Genomic DNA, 21901 nt, shown 5'->3' with positions numbered 1-21901 from the left:
ATTTATGAAAACAGTTCGTAAATAGCGTTACAACTACTGCACATCCGTGACAGCCTTCATTACGCTGAATCAAAACACAAAACAAAACCTAGATATAATGACTTCCCTTGAGGATTCGAGTAATGGGAACATCGAATGAAGGAGATTCGGAGAAACATTAAATTAATGTTGCTTTCATGACAGCAAGTTTTGACATTTGAGGATGCTTACGTCAGTAAAGGGAATTTTTTTGACAAAACTGTTTTTGGAGCGTCATGTTTTTTTCCTTATATGTGTGTGACCAGTACAAAAATAAATTTGGCCAAATGATGTTATTGAAAATTGTGATAACATATTAACAAAGATACGATATATTTAGTGCGGTGTTTACCAAATGCTAAATGTATTTGATTAGGGTAAATTGCGTTAAGACTAATGACTTATTATTTAGAAATTTCAACTTTGAATGTCTCTACAGTATGTTGCTGTCAAAGGCACTGTTCGGTATATGAATATCGTTGTAATTGGCGTTGAAGGTCAAGCAGTATTTTTGGCATCTTGAATTACTGTCATTAATGACAAAAGTCATTGTGTTAAATGATAATATTCAATAATGTAACCATAGTCAGTGTTTAGTCATTTGCCTAATAATTCGATTAGACCAAGAGATTGCATCTGAAAGTTGCCCTAATTGACAATAATGCAAGTTGGACTAACTGAGCACTAATTGCCAGATTGATGTAGTTATGACGTAAACTGCATCAATAAAGTGTGAATTACGTCAACAAGCAAGTTATAATACATAGGCGAATATTGGCTAATATCTTATGCATTATGTATACCTTAGTATTATTGATGTAAAACAAACGCACAAGCTTGTTAGTCATAAACTGGTGGAAACTTCTTTTAAAATTACATTACGGCGATTGTATTGTGTTGTATATTGATTTGTTTGTTATTGTAAATGATAGTAACATACCGATTAACTTTGTTCTTTAGTGTTGTTAATTAATGAGGTGAAAAATATCATTGATTTCCCTTATACAGTAGTATATGTATATATATATATATATATATATATATATATATATATATATATATATATATTATATATATATATATATATATATATATATATATATATATATATATATATATATATATACACACATATAGTGTATATGTGTGTGAATGTATATATGCATTATTTATTTATTTATTTATTTATTTTTTAAAGTATTTTATTATGATGCCAGTGGTAGGATATGAAGAAATGATCAACAACTTGTATATAAGATGACAAAAATCTACCAATGGAAACCATTTTTAGTTATCGTTTTGGATAAGGACCAATGACATAAAATGATGCGATGTCAGTGTGACCTTGGACACGAATGATTTAGCTGTTGAAAGGTTTCGAAAGGAAGATTTAAGTTATTTCCAGCCTCTTCGTCTCCTGGTTCCTCGTTTTGTTTTACATGGATTTCTCTAGAACTCTGGAAGGAGTTTTGAGAGCCCTGGTGAATTCTCTTGTGTGTGGAATAGGGTGTTGTGTCATTATGAATGAATGAAATATAAAATTTAGGCCAAAGGCAAAGCGGTGGGACATACGAGGTCATTCAACTCTGAAAGGGAAATCGAGAGTAAAAAGGGTTTTAAAGGTATAACAGTAGGAAAACCTCACAGTTGCACCTTCAGACAATTGGTATGAGAGAGTGGAAAGTGAGGTGGAAGAAAGAGAATATGAACGGGGATACAATAAAAGGAGTGAAAGGGGTTGCAGCCTGGGACTGCAAAGAACCTTAAGTAATGCATACAGTGGACTGCATGAAGTGCGCTGAGGGCATTACCCACTTATGGGGATTATGTCATTATGTAGCAACAGATGAATGACATATTTCCGAACACATTGTGTTTAAATTTTTATAGGATTGTTGAGTACTTGGTCTGCCCAGCCCTGGGTTCATCATACCTTGAAATCTTGCATTTTTAGAAACTAGCTTTTGTACGTAGACTTAATACCTTCGTGGAATAAAACTCGATAATCTTGGAGATAATACTGCCTCCTTAAGGCTGGTAAAAAGTCCCTTTCTTTTGATGAACTTTGAAAATGGAGTGTCAAAAAAAAAATCGGAACACATGAAGTTGATACGGAGAGACTTTCAAACGAAAACCCTGGGCAACCGCACAAGGATTAGCATAGTACATGAAATAAAGAGGCGGAACCTTACGGATAAATACTATTTATTGTATATTTAATTTGTATGTCATTTAGGTTGAAAGACTTAGAATGACGGCATCGGTCTCGAGGAACAACGACAGGGCATCATGCAAATACAGGGAAATGAAATGAAAACAGTGCCTTTAACATGATACAAAGAATAATGAAAACATTGGTTATAGAGGAAACATGATAGGGCCAGATTAATTGGACAAAAGATATCGCTAAACCATGGGAACAGTAATAGCATAGTGAATCCTGGAGTGCAACAAAGAGAAATTTGCTTCCGAGGACAACAAACAGGACGAAACGAAGCTCGAAAAATACGAGTCAGACAGAAGGTTTAAATTGATAAGATTAATTGAACGGGAAGAGTTGAGACGATTTGATACAAATTGGGGGAAACAGAATATGGGGAACAGAGAAAATGCGAAGACTGGCCGAGGGAAAAGATAGTGGTGGAGCAGCGCTATAGAGAAAAGGCCGACGATATAGATGAATAGAAAGAACGACGCGGATAGATTACATAGGAGGGATATAACTTGAAAAATGAGACGACCGGAAAGTGAGGAACACCCTGGCATTTTTATCATTGAGGAAAAAATCCTCTCTCTCTCTCTCTCTCTCTCTCTCTCTCTCTCTCTCTCTCTATGTCCTGAAGGTATATATGAACTGGTCGCGCTATGGAAGAGAGGTAGAGTGATAGAGGGAGAGGAGAAGATGGGAAGGGATATAGGATGTTCGACGCTGACACGTTGGGGGATTATGTAGCTGAATATATGAATCCCTAACAACGTATTTCCACTTGGGGGGATATTTTCATGGTGTGAGGAAAAAAAAATAGAAAGGTGTTAGGCTTTTTCCTGCTGGCTCGTCAGCAGCCAACAAAGATGTGGTCTCCCTGCAAGATGCATATTCTCTCTCTCTCTCTCTCTCTCTCTCTCTCTCTCTCTCTCTCTCTCTCTCTCTCTCTCTCTCTCTTTGTCTTTGTCTTTGTGGTGCATTTTCTTGTAGAAAATAGAAAATTGTTTAGAGAGCACTGTCATAGGGTTTAATTTTGGATAGATTCCCAAGATCAGCACTATAAAGTGCAGGAAGTTGCGAAAAATGATAAGGAATTCCATTCATAATGAACAAGTAAATAAAAATAAATTTAAAAACATAGAAATTACCGCTAGGCAAGTTGAAGGTAAAATTAAAGTTGTTTTTGTGAAAATATTTAATGCATGAAATTTTGGAACAATGTAATAAACATGACGAAAATATCATCTGATATCAGAAAAAAAAAATAGTTAGTTGCTGATCAATAGGATCAAGAGCCCGTGCTTGCATAAGGCAAGCTTAATACACACACACACACGGTAAAAAAAAACCGTTCGAACTTTCAGGACTCGAATCCCGGTCTCTGTATGACAGTGCAAGAGACACGGTGGTAAGAACTGGTTTGAAGCCCAATACTTATTAAGGCCTCATCAGAGTTTTCTGGAAACTCGAATTTTTTTAAAGTGAAGGCGAGCTCCCTCAGGGTTACTTTTTGGGAATTAATTAATTTTTTGTACGTTTTCTTTTTGTGAACGTGTACGTGCATTGTCATGATTGCCATTTGTTTGTGTTTTAGGTATGAATGCATGTATACGTAGACTATATGTATGTTTGAGTGTATGTGCATAAAATGTATTTGTTAATGCATAAAGGTATGTAGGCCTATGTGCGTTTAGATTTGTATGATTATATGCACTATCCTATGTATATATTTGCATGTGTATATGCCATGCCTTTAAATATGCGAGCATTTCTACGTATATGTTTAAATCAAGGACACTCGGTTGATTCCATTCACTACACACACACACACACACACACACATATAATATATATATATATATATATATATATATATATATATATATATATATGTATGTATATATATATATATATATATATATATATATATATATATATATATATATATATTGAATATATGTATATATATGTATAAAAAAAGTTTGTGTACTCTTTGTTGTATTTCTTCTTGCAAGCCATACGTTTGAGATAATTACTTGACACAAAATATGCTTGATTTTGATGTACCCTAGAAGTATGTTGATTCTTTGCCTACTGAATTTTTACAAGCATAGAAATTGGCTACTCCTGAAATGTTTATTACGCCTTTCATACAAATTATAAATGTTGTGAGGTGAAAATATTCATGAAATGTTTATTACGCTATTTATACAGATAGCAATAATTATTTCGAGATGAAAAATCCAGGCGATAACAAAATCAAACAAGTGAGCTGTCCTTACCTAGAGTCGGGAATTAAAAAAAAAAAAAAAAAAGAAAGTGTGAAGGCCTCAAACTCAGTTGTTTGGAAGTGTATGAGAGAAATAGGGTTTTGTCATGTAAAACTATGTTCCGCACACCACTGGACGGTCAACCTAATGCCCTTTTCTAGCCCAGGCTGGAAGATCACAAGAAATAACTAACGAAAGAGGAAGGTTGTGGGTTAACTACAAAAGAAGGAAAGTGCAGTTTTTTCATAACCACGCAAAATCAACTATTTTACGTTTTTCATTTGCTTCACAGAGAAAGCAGCTACGGATGTCTAAGTACAGAAGATAAAAATGAGTTGACAAAAGGTTCACATCTTCACTATCACATTTTTGAACAGATATGCATACACACACACACAAACACGCGCGCGCATTTTATATATATTGTATGAATGTATGTATGTATGTATACAGTATATATATGTGTATTATTTATATATATGTACATATACATGTATGTTATTCTAGAATGGAAAATGGCACGGCTTTTAATTGGTCAGTGCTTTTTGAAAACGCCCTTTTTGATTGTTTTTTAATTATTGCAGAACGTAATAGGCTTGCACGTTTGTTAGAGAAGAGACCTCTTGATAATTAAGAATAATTATGTCGGACGAATGGCGTTGGGAATCTAAGTTCAACAATAATAATAAATAATTGTAGCCTCACATTTCGCAAGTTTAACCATTCGTCCGTCACTACCACCTCAGGCCTTGGCACGGCGGAGGGAGGATAAAATATGTTCAAGTTTGATTACGCTCTAAATGTCTTTTCTCTAATGAATGTGAGGGAGTATGTCTTTTATCTTCCGCGTTTCTGGTCCGGGAGGTTTTCCAGTGCGACTGAAATCATTAAGGAAGAGTGGACTAAGGCTGGAAATATCCTTGAGGTTGCCTTGCCACCAAGGTTACCAACAGTAGTGTAAACTTTTTGTATCTTATTTCTCATATATTTCACTTGTGCTATTATATGACAGAATAGGTTATGTATTTTTAGAATTATTTCAGTAATAATTAAATGGGAGGTTTATATACTCGGTGGTAACGTGACATTTCTGTCCATCGAAACCAAGAGAGGGTTGGCAGGCCTGGCTGCGTTGATGAGAAGGAATGGCGGGAATCCATCAGTGCGCGGGAAAAAGTAATTTAGAGGCAGTGGTGGTGGGAAGAAGACGATGACAATCCTTTCTCTTTTTGACGTAGCAGGATAGATGGCGTTGGAAGACAAAAAATAAAAATGAAAAAGAGAGAGAGAGAGGGATGGAGTGGAAGATGAGAAGATAGATCATGGAAATTAGGGCGAATGATGGTCATTACGCTTATCGGGAGAAGGATTACGGGGCAAGAGGTACGTCGCCTCCGAGAAAGTATGAAGAATTTCTCTTATTAGCCCATTTTCCGAAATCACAGATAAGAGTCATCGTATTAGTTGATATCGTCAAGTGCAAAAGAAACTCTCTCTCTCTCTCTCTCTCTCTCTCTCTCTCTCTCTCTCTCTCTCTCTCTCTGCAAGGAAAGCGAAATATCTAGGCCTAAGCTGCTCTTAAAAGAAAGGCGCCTGTATACTTTCATCAAATGAACCTAAGGAGGAAGGTATAAATATCTTTGTTCGCAACACGACTGGAAAAATATATACGGTCGTGTTAATGGACGTCTCCTCTCAAAGGATGACAGATTGAAAGACGGATGTACGTGGAACTCTGGAACAGAGATGAGGGCACAGATTGCGGACTGCCTAGAAACTTATTTCTTGTCTTTGGTTAATCAAAAATAAACAAACAAAAAAAGTATGAAGGGGGAGTGGATGAAGAATGCTTCAGTACAATTAGTCTCTCTTACCCACTGACTTGTTGCATTACTGTACATTATACATGTGTGTGTGTATATTACATACATACATACATACATACATACATACATATATAATATATATATATATATATATATGTATATGTATATATATATATATATATATATATATATATATATATATATATATATATATATATATATATATATATATTTATATATATATATATATATATATATATATATATATATATATATATATATATATGTAGAATATGCGTGTCGGTCTTGTTTGATAATTATATAAATATCAGAACATTGATAAACCGTATTGATCAAATAGGTACTGACGACATAGAACACCCAAACATGTAAAGTAAACAAGTCATGAATAATGTTTAAATTAACTCTCTGGTTCATGGTTTTCAGTCAAGCCTAAATATAAGAAACTAGTAAGATAACGCTAACAAGAATAAAGGCATAAGCGAGAGAAATGTAACCAAATGAAGGTATGGCCCCCAAAAAAATGTCTTGAGGAAAATTACAGAAATAAACCGAAAGTGAAGTATCCAGACACCTATGTTGAAACAGCCTGAAAATATAAAGTTCTTGTGTGTGCAGTGTTAGTTTCCCCTAAATTAATCATTATTTACGTTTTATTGTATGAAATTGAGTACAACATTGACACTGAACAAAGGAAAAATAATTGTATTCCAAGAGTTTCTTTAGAGCAAACCTTTCAACAGAAACAGGTTTACGAAGCCACTCAGATCATCCAAGGGCATCATCATATTAGATACAGATGATCAAACAATTATTATTGCGTGATACATCATCTTTTGTTAGGTTCAATTATAAATCATTTTACGCGTCTTCAGATCACGTAGATTGAAAGAATACATAAATGTACGTTCACATTTCTGTTCGTATGAAGTCGAGTTTGGCCACAAATGACTCGGCGGCTCTTGATACCCAACCACGTTGGCTTAGATTTATAAGACGATCCATTTCTGAGGCATAATTAAGCCCATTGGGTAATTATGTCTACGCAAATTATGGTTCGGATTACATTTTCACGTTCGTTTCGAATGGGTTCGGACAGTTTTAATTGAGTTTTCACGCCGGTTGATGAGAGGTAGACCAATTTGCCCTCAGTGGCTTTGTGAATTTTTATCGTTTATCTCACGGGATGGCTGGGAGACCATCACTTTTTTTTTTTTTCTTAATTTGCTTGGGAATCTAGATTACCTTCATTTCCGTTATTTCGTTGTTGGGGTGCTGACCCCCCCCCCTCCAAGAAAAAAGCGTCCTTTCATGGACGGAAGGTTTATCACAAAAGGTGGTTTTGGCCTTTCTACCAAGAGTAGATTGTAAGAAGAGACATTTGTGTAGTCAGTTTGTAGCTTGATAAAAGTTTGGAGGTAATAAATTGTCTATGGAAACTGAGACTGCATATACTGTATATATACTGTATATATACACATATATAAAACGTGTTGTGTATGAATGTATGTGTATGTGTATTTCTTCTTCGTTTTGTTCTCCCGCTTTACGCGATATCTGTTTTGTTCCGTGTTTAATTTCGAGAAGGAACACCTCCATTTTTACATCCTTGATGTGTTTTGTGCAACATCTGTTCGTATAAACTTGAAGTGCCGTTTTATGTAGTTTTCCTTGTTTTCTAATTTGAGAATAAAGTTTCTATTTCCCACTTTCGATGAGTATTAAAGACGAAAATAAAAGAGAAAAGAAAAACAAGAGATACAGCACAGTATAGTGATTCTGTGAAGGCAAAATGGCAAGAGAGGTTGTTACTGACACTTCATCCGGGAACTGAAAGAAACAACGATGAATATTTGGGACGTCTTTATCTCTCGTTGGAATCGGAATCTTTGAAGAACAGCGGGGAGGGAGAAGGACAAAAGATCAGAATCAAATCATGGAGTGAAGAAGAAGAAAACAATGGCAGGTATTACGGGTAATACGAGGGGAAAGAAGGGGGCAGAAATTGCGTACATGAATTGTACCTGTGCGCTGTATATGGAGTCATCTGAAAGTTCGGTCTGTGAATATACCACATTTCTTCATTATTATTACTATTATTATTTGCAAACAGTTGAACTGTACAATTGACTGTTGAAATAAATGACGTGGAGCAAATACTACTTGCAAAAAAATATTGTTAGTGAAGTTACGTTAATGATCCAAAGTCCTCTTAACAAGTGCTTGAAGGGGACTTCCCCTCAGTAATAGTTTTGAAGTATTAAAGTCGAGTATTGCTTGTCTCTGGTGTAGAGGCTTCTTTTCTTGTGCTACAAGAAGAGCAGACTGTATGGAATTTAGAGTGGAAAGAGATTTAGGGACCTTAAATAACTTAAGGTGAATAGTATTTGAAATCATTGCAAGGATAGCGATGATTTCCTCCTTGCGGAAACGTCACTGTCAGGCGATTCATACAGTATGAGACCAGAAGGATTTCTGGACTGACTCTCTCTCTCTCTCTCTCTCTCTCTCTCTCTCATTGTGTGCGTGTGTGTTTTGGAAGTAAGATGGCCGAGGAGGAATAGCACCAGTATGCATTGAATTTACAGATCGAAAACCATATTGCAGTCATAATTCAAGGTCACAGGAATGTTTTTGGTATGCATTGATTTTTATTACTTTTCAGCCAGTGTCCAAAGACTTCTGTTGACCTTGAATTTAACCACTTCTGCTGATATATACCACTCATAAACTATGAGAGATCGGTTTGTATTTTTTACCACTGTCTCTATCAAACTAAAATGTATTTTTCTAAAACAATTACCAAGCCTTCCTAGTCTGTTGAAATCTTTCCTAGACGGCCCAGTATCTCTATAATGTGTTTCTATTTTTAGCATTTTCAGGTGTTCGACCATAACGAGTGTATGCTGCAAATGCAGTAATAAGTAAATGACAATATTGACACATGATTTTTATTCCAGGCTGCTGTTTCGTCACGTTCTACGCCAGAAAGTCCGCCCTTGAAGCTCAAAATGCCATGCACAACATTAAAACACTTGCCGGGGTAAGATGGCTATATTTTTTTTTTTATTATGGGAGCGCCAGGGTGGAGGGGAAGTACTCTGGTACAGCGGAATTAAGGTCGCATTTTTATTTTCATATTTTTACAAGCATTGTTAGTAAAGAAATTAGTCTGCCTAAAAAATAAATTAAATGCTTTTGTGAGAGTAGCTTTGTTATTTGTTATTAACTTGCTGGATTTTACTTATTTGTTCTAACACACTGGATTTCAATCTTGTCCCCTTGGAAGGGTTATGAAAAATGGCAAATTTTGATCATGATCCTATAGTTGAGGATTTTGCACATTGTCTTACCTTCAGTTAAAATAATTAAGCAGTATTTTCAACTAAACACAAGGTTTGGAGATCACACAGGTGCCATGAATCAAGATGATTTTATGAAATCAAGTTCGCTGAATTGCAGTGATGCTTGTTTGTTTGTTTGTTTGTTTGTTTTATGTTAATGTAGATGTTAGTGAACATGGAAATGAGCTTATCCAAGGAAGCCACGTGTTTTAAGTTATGACGAAGTACATAACTTTGTAGTGTCTGAGCAGATTAAAAAGCTGACATCCTTTGGTATTTCTCAGTAGCTTTCCTCGTATAATAAGGCTTCACAAACCTTAAAATTACTATTGGATATTGCTGTCGGTATTTGCTTGAGTTTTTTGGGGACAGGCGAAATGGAGCCATAAATGCCCTGTTTGATAACAACGTTAGTATTTCACGATATATATTTGGAATGGATTCTCTTTATAGACAGTTTGATAAACGTTTTTTGGGGGGTGGATTCTCTATGGGCAATTTTGCAAACATGTTTGCGGATTCCCTTTGTGGACAATTTAGTAAACATATATTTTGCTTCTCTTTAAGGGCAGAAGAAACAAGATTTTCGTGCACTTTGAAAACTTTGCATTATATTGGTATTATTAGGCTTTTTCCAAGTTTGTGCGCTTGGTCTAAACATTGGATGTATTTAGAGCTTTTATTTTGGGAATTACCCCCTGCGATCCTGACTTGTCTCATAGCCTAGCTGTTTCGTTATCAGATTTACGCAAGTTTGAGGGATATTTACGAAAAAGAAAAAAATACGACGTACACGACACCATAATACAATACCAGTTCAACTTCTGTTAGTGATGAACACGGGGAACCAGTAAGCCAATATTTGAACTTAACGAAAATTGGAAGACGGTTATATTTTTCGACGATTATATTGAGATGACCACTAATTACGAGTGTTTACGACTGGCCAGGACTTGCCCTGAAATCTTGGAAGACATACCAAAAGACTTCCTTAATATTTGAAATGATCTGACATGGGAGCGATCTGGCGTAAAAGAAAAATACGAACATTTGCACCAGGCTTCACGTTATCCTATAGTTATATGACTTATGTTCCATCAGGATCTTGCTGCCTGTAATTTAGGCAGAGTGGCTTTATATTCGCTGAAACTCTTTGTAAAAGTTTAGAGTATGGGCACATGACATTCTTTTTCCAACGAGTTTTTTTTTCAGAGGCTCTGGTTTGTAACGGATTGATTGATTGATTATGAAATTTAGGTCTTGAAGACCAAGCGCCGGAACCCATCAGGATTATTCAGCGCCGTAATGAAAGTGAAATATGTGTATATTAATGATATGATTGATAATGAATAGGTGAATGATGATATACTATTAAAATTCAGTGTTTAAATATGAACGTAAAAAATGATGAATGATATTAGGTAGAACCAACAAAAATTAAGCATATATTAAACTTTTTTATTCAAAATATATACTTAGTATAAGAATATGACTAAAATCTTTATTAAATATACTGAAATCATATCTCATTAAAATAACCAGATTCTTTCAGATAACTCACACCACACGCTTATTTTAGTTCTACAAAGGGCCTTCTTCAGAATTTAGGAATCTTTGATTAATCCTGGTAATGATGTAACACAGAAGGATTGTTTAGGCTTGAGTACCAGCGGTTTTATAGAGAAATGTTTACACCATCAAACCAGGAAATGTTTACACCATCAAACCAGAAATGTAACACAGATCAAAGAAAAGCAATGTGTTGCAGACAGGAACCTAATCTGGACAAAAATGTGCACTAGTACTATATTATAGTTAGTATTCAGTGATATCTCGCAACAATTTAGAAGAAACTCAAGGAATTTTTTGTCTTACGACTTTGTTTTGGGACAAAAACTGGTAAGAGTCGGTTAGCAGAAAGTTAAAAAATCGTTAACCTCTGTCTCCATATTTCTTTTGACCCTATTCTCCCCAGCTTTGAAATTTGAACTCTGGTATATTCTTGTAACCTTATAATGCTGTATTGTTGAAATAACTTAAATAAAAAAAAGATAAACTTCATACCTTCCAGGTAGGATTATATAATATGATGTGGCCAGAGCCCTGTTAAAGCTTATACACACATAATGTAAACGACACTGTTTTCATGATTTACCAGGAAGAGTAGCTCACCCAGATAGTGGGAAAGTTGCACATCATTGCAAAAGTTTCCTGATAAGGGTTTTCACTAATTCTGCACTATAATAGAAATATCACAGTAATTATTCTGCAGAGAAGCCTTTGCTTTAAGGAAGGTTCTACAGAATAACACGGAATAATGACGGAATAAAATTTCGTATATCGAAATTATTTGATCTCGAATATTTTTGTATACTGAAATTATTAAACCTCGGATAATTAATTTCTCCGTAAAATGGTTGCTTTCTCTTTGCAGATGCATCACCCTATTCAGATGAAACCAGCAGACACTGAAAACAGAAATGGTGAGTTACCCTTGTACATTCTTGCCATATGATGATGAAAGGTGTACCTGTTCATTAGAGCTTCGGGAATGCGGTGATGAGGGTGGAAAATTAGGTTAATGGTTGAAATTAGCAGGAAAACGTTTTATTCACCTTGCTCTTGAAAATGTGATTGTCACGTCGTCCTTTTCATCAAAATCTTCATCATAAGTGTCACCTTATGTGCCACCTGTTTCCTTGCCTATGTATGTTCACAGACTTAGCCTTAGTGATAGAAACACGTTCATTATCTCGATTCAGTTAATTAAGTGATTTGAGAACTCACAGTAATTTTAGGGGGGTGTTTTTTCACGGCTACCTAGTAAATGGAGCAATGGTTTTTTTTCTGACACAGCTTTCTGGTAGACTCAGTAATGATCATTGATTATGTAAAATGTTTAATTCAAGATTTAAGTTTAGGGCAGTTCTTGATATCGAAATTTGAGTACTCAAGTCCAGAGGTACGTAATTGAAGGGAAAGTTTAGAGTTCTGAAAAAGCAGGCAATTTTGTTCTGTCATGGTCGAATTACCCAAATCATTTCAAGCTTAGTCAGTATTCCTAATAGTGATGTTATTTCGCAATAGCTTAATCTCACTGCGAGTGGCAACATATCATTCATTCAAACTAAGAAGCTTTACTGAGTTATGTTATTGTAAGAGCAGTGTTGATGTCAATATATACCCTATAGTTCATAGTCTACTAGTAGACTAAGGTAACAGATAATCTTTACCAAAGCTTCTGATTTGAACAGGTTTTGTTGTATAAAGATTTGAGATAATCCTGAATACATCATAATTTGGATAATGGTGAGCTAAAGCCCATATCAGATAGCTAAACTTACCAAAGCTGCCCTGTTTAGGAAATTCCGCAATCATCTAGGCATTGGTATTTTTGCGGGATTTTATCATTTCCTAGGCAATCTCTGTAGACATGCATATTGGTTCTATAGAATTGTGAGCATATGACAGATTCTGTTGCCTTTTCCAAGATCTACTATTTTTGGTTGGCATTTTTAAACTTTTATGTAATACTGCACAAGGTAACACACACACACACACACATATATATATATATATGTGTGTGTGTGTGTGTGTGTGTGTGAAACTATTGTTGATGAGTTTGCATTTGAAATGGATTTGTAGTATAAATGATTATAGTACTGTAATTTTTTCCTTGCATGAGGTATTTATACATTGGACTTTTATTTTTCAGAAAGGAAATTATTTGTTGGAATGTTAAGTAAACGATACAATGAGCAAGATGTCAGAGTTATGTTTTCTGGACACGGAACAATTGAAGAATGCACAGTACTTAGAGATGCAAATGGGCAAAGTAAAGGCTGTGCTTTTGTGACCTTCTCCTCTCGTCAGTGTGCTATTAATGCTATCAAAAAGATGCACCATTCTCAGACCATGGAGGTGAGCACTGTATTTCGGTACAAAAGTACTTATGTCAATTTGGAGGGCTCTGATAGGTTCCTTAACTGAATAAATATTCTAAAAACCTCATTGTTCCTTGAGAAGTGGTTAAGAGGTGTGTTGTGGTATACATAAATGGGTTAGGTTTTGCACTGTGCTGTTGATCAAGGTTACTGATGTTTTCTTTTTCAAGAAAAATTATGTTACTGTACTGGAGAAAGCTTGTTAGAAATGTAAAATATGTTGACACGGCAATAAACTTTTTTCATTGTAGTGTGTTTAAAATAGTGCCTATTGTTTTTTTTTGTAGTGTGTTTAAAATAGTACTTATGGTTTTTTCCCAGGGCTGTTCATCACCCTTAGTTGTAAAGTTTGCAGATACCCAAAAAGAGAAAGATGCAAAACGTCTCCAGCAAGTTACTCAGAACCTGTGGAATGTGGCCTCAGCCAATAATCTTGCAGCTATTGGTCCTCAGTACTTGGCTGTGAGTATGAATTGTGACATGAACATTGTTGGATCTAGCATGAACAATATTTGGGAGCTTTTTTATTAGAGTTTCAGGGTTCAAAATTTTTTTGAGTTTGTATGTTTAAAATTAGATCATAAAAGGAGAAAAATGCTCCATTTTGTTTTGCTACTGTAATCCTACATACTGTATTTATTTTTACATGATGTAGGATATTGAAGGAATGGGTAGACATTTCAGGTTTTCTTAATGGTTACTGATCTTTTGATTTTAATATATGTTTACAGAATTTCTTAGTATTTAAGGCAGCATGTTAGTGAAATTGCAGTAGTAATGACATTTTCACAATAATTGAAGATTTCTCATAACTATATCAACAGTGAGTACAGTATTTAAAATCTCATCAGGATGTTAAATACTGTATAAAGTATTGAGACTTGGCTCTTGTTATTGATGCCATGAGTATCACCGGTAGTGTCGTTAAGAAGAGGCTTTGTAAGTGATTGTACACAGCATTTCTAGGCACATGTAGTAATGTAACTCAAAACGTCATAAAGGACTTAAATAACGTAAATATTGCTTTCATACAAAAATCATCTCCAGAAAGGCGGCAGACAGCTGTCTATCTATTTTTATGTGTAAATTTCGTCATGTGTTGCCAGATCTCATGTTTTTCATTTATTTATTTAGTAATTAAGTTTGTTTAATACTTGCCATACATTGTTATTGATTCCTAATGGCCTCAGTTTCCTACACCTCAGATCAGTCATTTTAAGATTTCAGGTCAGTGTAAGATGTGTATTGATTTGTAACTCTCAGCATTGTTAAATGACTTTTGGTGGGACTTTTCATTTACAAGATCAGCTGTTAGCAGTTTATTTGCATCTACTTTTATCCAAAAAACTAGAGGCTAATGTTCAAGTTTTTGTATCAGTTGACCAGAATATTATAGATGGTATTGGGTACTTACATTTTATGCTGTGTCTTCACATATATTATGTTCTGCATTGCTGTGTCTACAAACAGCTTGATTCGAAGACGTTAAAAAACCTGACCCCAGCAACCTGAAGTTATATTATTTATTTTATTTTTAAATATTCGGGAAATTAGGACAAGGGAATTAGTTTTATATTGAGAAAGCACCTCAAACTAGTTTGCAGTCACTCTTACAAAAACAGCTAATAAATTAAAATAATCGCAGTAATTGCTAGATTCGGGTAAGAAAAGTGAAATAGCTAATTAACTATATAATACCCAGTGAAATAAACAGTATTGTCAACTTAGATTCAGCCCCATAAGGGTATCATTTCCAGTGTTCCTTGCATGGGATGCACAGTAGATGGTACTGAAGGTCCTTTGTAGTGCACATTTGGTCCCAGCTGCATTTCTCAGTACTTATTACGTTTCCATTTGATCTTTATATACTTAGCTGTCCAACTGTTCACAACCTTTTTGCTGTAATTTTCACCTCTTAATATAAGAATAAATCCTTCGGACAAGCCTTATGAGAAGATAAAGTGATTCATTGGTCTTTTTAAACTGAATTGTAATATCATAGGCATGGATATGTTCTGAGTTACATTAAAATACAATACAAATAATAGATATGCCCAAATATTGTCAGTACTGCCTAGAATTTCTGGGATAATGTGTTTACTTTCCAGATCCTTAAAGTCATAATTAGTTATTTTAGGGTTTGCATAATTCAAGGACAATATATTGCTTGAGATTTCAGTCAGAGTACTCAGGGTAGTTTGAGAAATCTACTGTTATTGCCTAAGATTCCAACTTTCTATTTATAAATTAAATTTTCATACTGATTTTGGATGACTATTGTAGTCACAGAGCTAGTTTTGAGACATTTACAGTATTCCAGTTTTTCACTTGACATCTGGATGAAAAGCAGGAAATGTAGGATTACTAAGGAGTTGATACATTATCAGCCACTGCAAGTAATTACAGCTGGTTACTCACAAGTTTTAAGTGCAGTCTGTTTACTTTTGCTCTATCTTGTTTAGTGCTAAAGTTCACCAGCCAGGAAAAGGTTTCAAACTGATAACTCCTGATTTTCTTGTTGAACAGACCATTAATATCCTGTCAGTGAGAACTGTGACTAATAGCATTTTGATTTTGCTGCATAATGAAAAGGATTTGTTAGTAGCCATTTTATTTTTAACTTCTGTACTGTATTTCTGGAAATTATCCCATACTGTACTTTTATTGTTTTAGTATGTATGGTTTAACAATTCTTACCTGTCCATATATTGCACTGTACAGTATATTTGGATTTCTTCGTCCATGTAATTTTTTACGTTTAGTATTTTTCTATACCTTCACAATTGTCTAGTATGATTAATGGAAGAGCATTATAAAGACTGAGAATAAGGACTATTTGTTGACACTTACCTCTTTGGTTGGCATGGCTTTCAGACCAATACAGTCCTGTATGTTACTGAGCTTCCAATTTGTTTGCTGAATGATATTTTTCATTAGATTCCTGTCTCGTGGAGTAACAATTTTTTTTAGGTTTAAGCCTGTGCTTTGTAGAGCTGGTGTCTGTATAATTGTTTGGTGCTTGGTATGTAATTGTGCTTATTGTCATTCAATTTCCTTTCCTGTCTCTTACCTCTCTTGTCATCCTTGTAACTTTTGTTTTGCCAAGTACTGTACTGTACTGTACTACAAGTTTTGTTTTGCCAAGTACTGTACTGTACTGCTCTCAGTCCTGTAACATAAACTTGAATTGTATTGCAGTATGTACACTCACAGCACATAAATATGTGAATATTCATACCATATTCTTTTATTATCTAAGAGTTTGTGTTTTATGTCTTCAGTAATGGTTATTTTCTTTCCTTACTTTTAATACTGTTGTGGCTCTTTGTATTCCACAGGATTAATTGTCATGGTGTGTTGTAGGTGTATATGTAGGTTTTATACTGAACTGAAAATAATAGTTAAACGTGGAAGATATATTACAGCATCATAATTGTTTGTTTGTATAGGTACTAGAATGCCAATCATAGACAGTACAAACATCCTTTACTCTCTGGTCCTGCAAATCCTCCTAAAATATGCTAGCGACAAGTTAACAGCTATTACAGAAAGTCATGCTTATGTTAAACGCATAGGTCATAATTGTTTGTGAAATGCAGTGTTCTTTATTACAGTATCTCAGTCTCCTGTGCACCTACTCATCTACTGGCATCTCATGATTTTTCGATCGAGGAAATCTTAAATAATATATTTACTCATTTATTTTTTATGTTAATGCATCCATATGCTCATAAAAGTGCAATTCATCAGGCAATGCAGACATCCTTAGGAGACTCGGATATACTTGAGTTTACTTTTGTTGCTTTTTTTTTTCCTGTAGAGCCTATGCAAGATTTTTAATTTTTCGTATCAAAACTTTTTGTTTTAGTGATTGATTGTTTATACTAAGTTGTTTGTAGTAACCAGTATAAATTTTTATTAATCTAACATTGTCTTATTTTGAATTTCTGTATAAAGACAGTACAATATTGAAATTATGTATTAACAGGCTTTTTTTTTTCTTGCTTGGACCAACTGTGCATTTACACTGATTAATTACCCTGCACTCCAATTTAGTCCTTGCTTAAAAGAAAAATGACCGATTTAGCTATGAAGTTTGCTAAATATCTCTTTGTCTGCTTGAAGAGAGAAAGAGAGCGGGGGCGAGAGAACGTTACTTCTGCTAACAACCTCGTAGCACTTGGGCCTCAGTATCTGGCTGTGAGTGTGAAATGTGCCCTTTTTTGCATTCTCATTTTCTTTGTTTTAAGGAAATGCAATATTTTGTGTTAGTGTCATATTCTTTATTACATAATATGATAGACAGTATGTGTGTGTCCTTTTCTAAACGTAAGCTGTAATTTAGAACTGCTGTGCCTCCTACTTTAGTAAGGCATGAAATGAACATGAATTAGTTGTATACTGTAAATGGTTTTATGAGACCTGTGTATGCCACTGGAGTGACATGTTTAGTACATTTTTGCTCTCCATTTATTTTTCTGTAAATAGTCAAGGAAAGTGGAAACTCGCTTGTTACTGTGTACCCACTACACTTGGGGATGTGTCAAATTTTGCTAAGAAAATGTTATTCATTTAACTCCAAAGAACTGCAGTTGGCTGTTAGAAATTGTAGCTGACATGATATTAGACATTATGATTCAGATACAGTACTATTATTTTAAAACTTTTTTATGTTTTTTGGGGAATAGGAATGTAAAGCGATTTCTCAATTTGGAGCATTAAAAAATGGGATCTGCATGATAGAACCATTGTCAGTGATTTTGGTTGGTTGTTACTTTGATATTTGGGTTAGATGTTGATGGATTACCGGAAGTTGAAAGCCATATACATATATATTATTACCCACTAAACTATTCAGCTTTAATACAGTTTCAAATGAAACAATCCCAGGATACCATTAATGTGTTAAGTGAGATTGCAGAGCAGTCCCTTATGTGAAATAGAGAGAAAACATGGGGAAGAAAATTTCATATAAATTAAGATAAGTCACTTAACAAATTTTTACATAAAACAGCAGATAAAAACAATTAAAAGCATGCTGGCAGCAAAGTAGTATTTACAACCTTCCCTAAACTTGGAAGATGGGTGTCATCACACAAAATTTTGATGTTTGATTTTAACAAATGACCAACGGAACTGCAGAGTTACTGATTAAGTCAAGTTGCTTTAATGAACTTTTAGTCCGTAATTTTCCCAGTTTTATGTATTCATTGCAATTACTCACCATTTTCTGATGGGATAGTTCAGTTTTGTACTTGGCACAAGTGTATTACATTATCACCTCAGATAAGAGAATAGCTCTTTCACCCCATGGGAAGTATTAGCCCATTTTCAGTTTTGCATTAATATTGCCAAAAACAGCAGACCTCTGCCTCTCATAAACTTGAAGTGCTTGGGACAGTAATATACTATACATCACTGACTGGGAGTTTTGTCAGCTATGCAGTCACTTATAGTAACCATAATTATTTAATTGATTTTCTGGACTGTGGCTTCTACATACTTGGGTTTTCTTTTTGTAGTTATTTTTTATTATTGAATATAGGTTGTCAAATGTTGTTAGTTTCATTAATAGTGAATTGGTACCAAAATCCACACCCTACATTTATCACCCCTTACTTCAGAATCTACTTTTCTTGAATATGTAGCATAAAACTGAGTTTGCATTGAAGAGAACCATCAACTCACAAATGGCAGTTCTACATATCTTGACTTTACCAAATGTTTGTTGTTGCAAAGTTGCCACTGTTACTTAGAAAACCAAAGTAATCGCAAGAGAGAGAAACTTGACTAATCTTCTCTTCGTCTTTTTGAATACTGTGAAATATGTAAGCCCACATCTGTCACTTTTCATGATTTTATGCTCATTTTATGCAAATATTTTTGTTGTGGCAATGATAAGCAGGTATGTAGGAATTAGAGTAGTATAAATTGCTAAACGTAACTGCTATGGAACTTATCTACCAAGATTGTAATCTGTTCCCCCAAGTTGGCCTCACTCTCTCGCTCTCCCTCCCCTAGTGTGTATGTTAATACAGTGACTGTCTCATTTACAGTTTTATTGTGCTTAACGAGACTCCTGGGTCTAGTATGTTAAAAAATCCTTTTAATTAAAAAAAACTTTCTCTGATATGCAAAAGAACTGTATACTGTATTGTTCTTTCCCTAAAAATTATTGCAATATTTCCACAATGAAATTTCTCCTAAAACTGATCATGCTGCTTCACTTGTTTATGCTGTACATTTTTAGGACGTGGTCCCACTCATTTGGGGTTTTTATCATAATATTACAGAGTATTATCAATATGCAGTAAATGTTTTATCAATAATTTTAAAGCATCCTGCATAAACAGGTTGTACCTATTTACTAATAGGAATGTAAACCATGCCATTGTCAGAGAGCCATAAGCTGACAGTACAACTTGAAGAATTGGCATGAGTTGTTGTTAAAAAGATCCATACTCCTAATGAAAGTCGGGGGAAAAAACCCACAATTGTACAAAGCCATTACTGTACAGGTATAATGTAGTAATAAAGGAAATGACAATGCTGTTAAAGCAGCCAAAGCTGCATTCACTATTCCTGTCAGTAATTTATTATTACAGTATCTCCAGAACCCATCATTTTTAGTGAATGGTGGGCATTGTGAAATAATGAGTGTAAAATTTCTTTAAACCAAGTGTTGGTTTGTGTTCTTTATTCCAGAAAGAACTCAGCACTGAAGTAATATTATCTTGTCTCCAAATAGGTAACATTCATCAGAATCCTAAATGGAAAGAATACAGAAGCTACCAGGATATCTAGTGATTATCCAACTTTTAACCAATGATGCATGTCAGGATTTGAAGCAAAGCCTTACTAGATATTTTGTGAAACTTCAGTGTTGTCAGTTTCTCCAACATATTACATTTTTAAAGATTTGTTATATATTAAAAAAATCTCAATAATTATTAAGAATAAACCCTTGGACCAGACTTAAGAGACTTAAGCATTGCAGTACAAACAGCTAAGCACACCTTTGTCACAATGCCTGTATAATGTAAAGATAAGTGATTGACACACATGGTGTTGTACTGAAACTTCTCAGGCTGCGTCCCTTCATTTGCTCTCTGTGAGCTTGAAATATTTCTTTTAGTTTTTAATTCATCAAGATGATGTTGCAGAGAATGTAAAACTTTGGTGACTTTGATGATCAGCATTCCATAAGTGGATCATATTTCACGATTTTGCTAAGATTTTATGTAGCCTGAAACAGTTAAGTTTCTTTCCTATCCACATTGCCTTATTTTCATTGTTTTCCTCAATTAAACAGGGACCTTACAGGCTCTGCTTGCTTTAACATACACTGTGCTTTGGGGCCATAATCCCCAAACTTCACAGAGAAGGAAAATTATATTAAATAATGCAAAGGTAATATCCCTGGAGACTATAAATAACTTTACACTTTTTGTCTGAATTTTGAAATAAAGCACAAGAATTATTGTAGTTTTAAAGTTTAACGTTTGATATTTTTCTACCAGAGTACAATTGGCTACTATACTCATACGGTATCTCAAATGATAAGTGACTAAAAATTAGCCCTTCGATTAAGATTTCCGTGGAATGAGTTTTACTTTTCAGAGAAGCATTACTTGGAGAGACAGTAAATCCTGTTGAAGATTGTCTTTTCCTGATGATAGGTGAATAATAATAAAATTGAGGCTTTAGTAGACTAAGCAGTTACCACTGGTTCAAATAACTTTCTTGTAGGTTTGAGGCACCAGTAGAACCCCTTCTTTTATTTTGATATCTTCAAAAGTCTTCCAACTTACTGTATTTTGTGTCATTGCTCTGTAATAAGCAGTTTCCATTTCTTTAGGATTATGTGTTCTTGCCATGTGGTAAATGAAAACTGTATACTAACACCATTAATGTGTAGATTTACTTAAATTTTTGTAAGCTATAACCAGAATGAAATAGATTCTCATAAAATTTGAATGCTTACCTGTGAAGTCCAATTTGTCATTGTTGTCATAAATTTAATGTTTCATATTGTTTATTTTTTCTGATAAGATGAAGCCGAATAATGTGAATCAAATTTAGGGATTTTTTAGTCAAGTGCTATATCAGTTGTATAGAATACTTGCTGTTTTGTCATGTCATAGTGAGACGTTTATCACTTAATGTCTTTTGATTCTTTATTTATAGTCTGTTATTGTTTTGTCCATAAGGTTTTAGGGTGTCATTAAACAGTTACCATACTTTAAAATAAAAAAAAAGGTAACAAAATATG

At 34.4% G+C, this 21901-nt stretch overlaps 1 protein-coding gene across 37 annotated transcripts in view; it reads left to right on the top strand.

Moving 5' to 3' along the window:
* LOC136835120 (CUGBP Elav-like family member 2) overlaps nucleotides 1–21901 on the top strand; it is a 323150-nt gene that overhangs the window by 261398 nt on the left and 39851 nt on the right. For 26 of the 37 annotated variants that reach the window (XM_067098288.1, XM_067098291.1, XM_067098293.1 and 23 more), the window contains exons 4-8: nucleotides 9302–9384; nucleotides 12120–12168; nucleotides 13401–13606; nucleotides 13951–14091; nucleotides 17755–17829. In XM_067098288.1, coding sequence (XP_066954389.1) covers nucleotides 9302–9384; nucleotides 12120–12168; nucleotides 13401–13606; nucleotides 13951–14091; nucleotides 17755–17829 — 554 coding nt within the window. The remainder of the gene's footprint in view (nucleotides 1–9301; nucleotides 9385–12119; nucleotides 12169–13400; nucleotides 13607–13950; nucleotides 14092–17754; nucleotides 17830–21901) is intronic. The other 11 variants (XM_067098319.1, XM_067098301.1, XM_067098298.1 and 8 more) reach the window with 1 other exon arrangement.

This window comes from Macrobrachium rosenbergii, chromosome 55 (assembly GCF_040412425.1).
Source record: "Macrobrachium rosenbergii isolate ZJJX-2024 chromosome 55, ASM4041242v1, whole genome shotgun sequence".
NCBI lineage: Eukaryota > Metazoa > Arthropoda > Malacostraca > Decapoda > Palaemonidae > Macrobrachium > Macrobrachium rosenbergii.
This window is presented reverse-complemented; position numbering and strand designations above follow the sequence as displayed.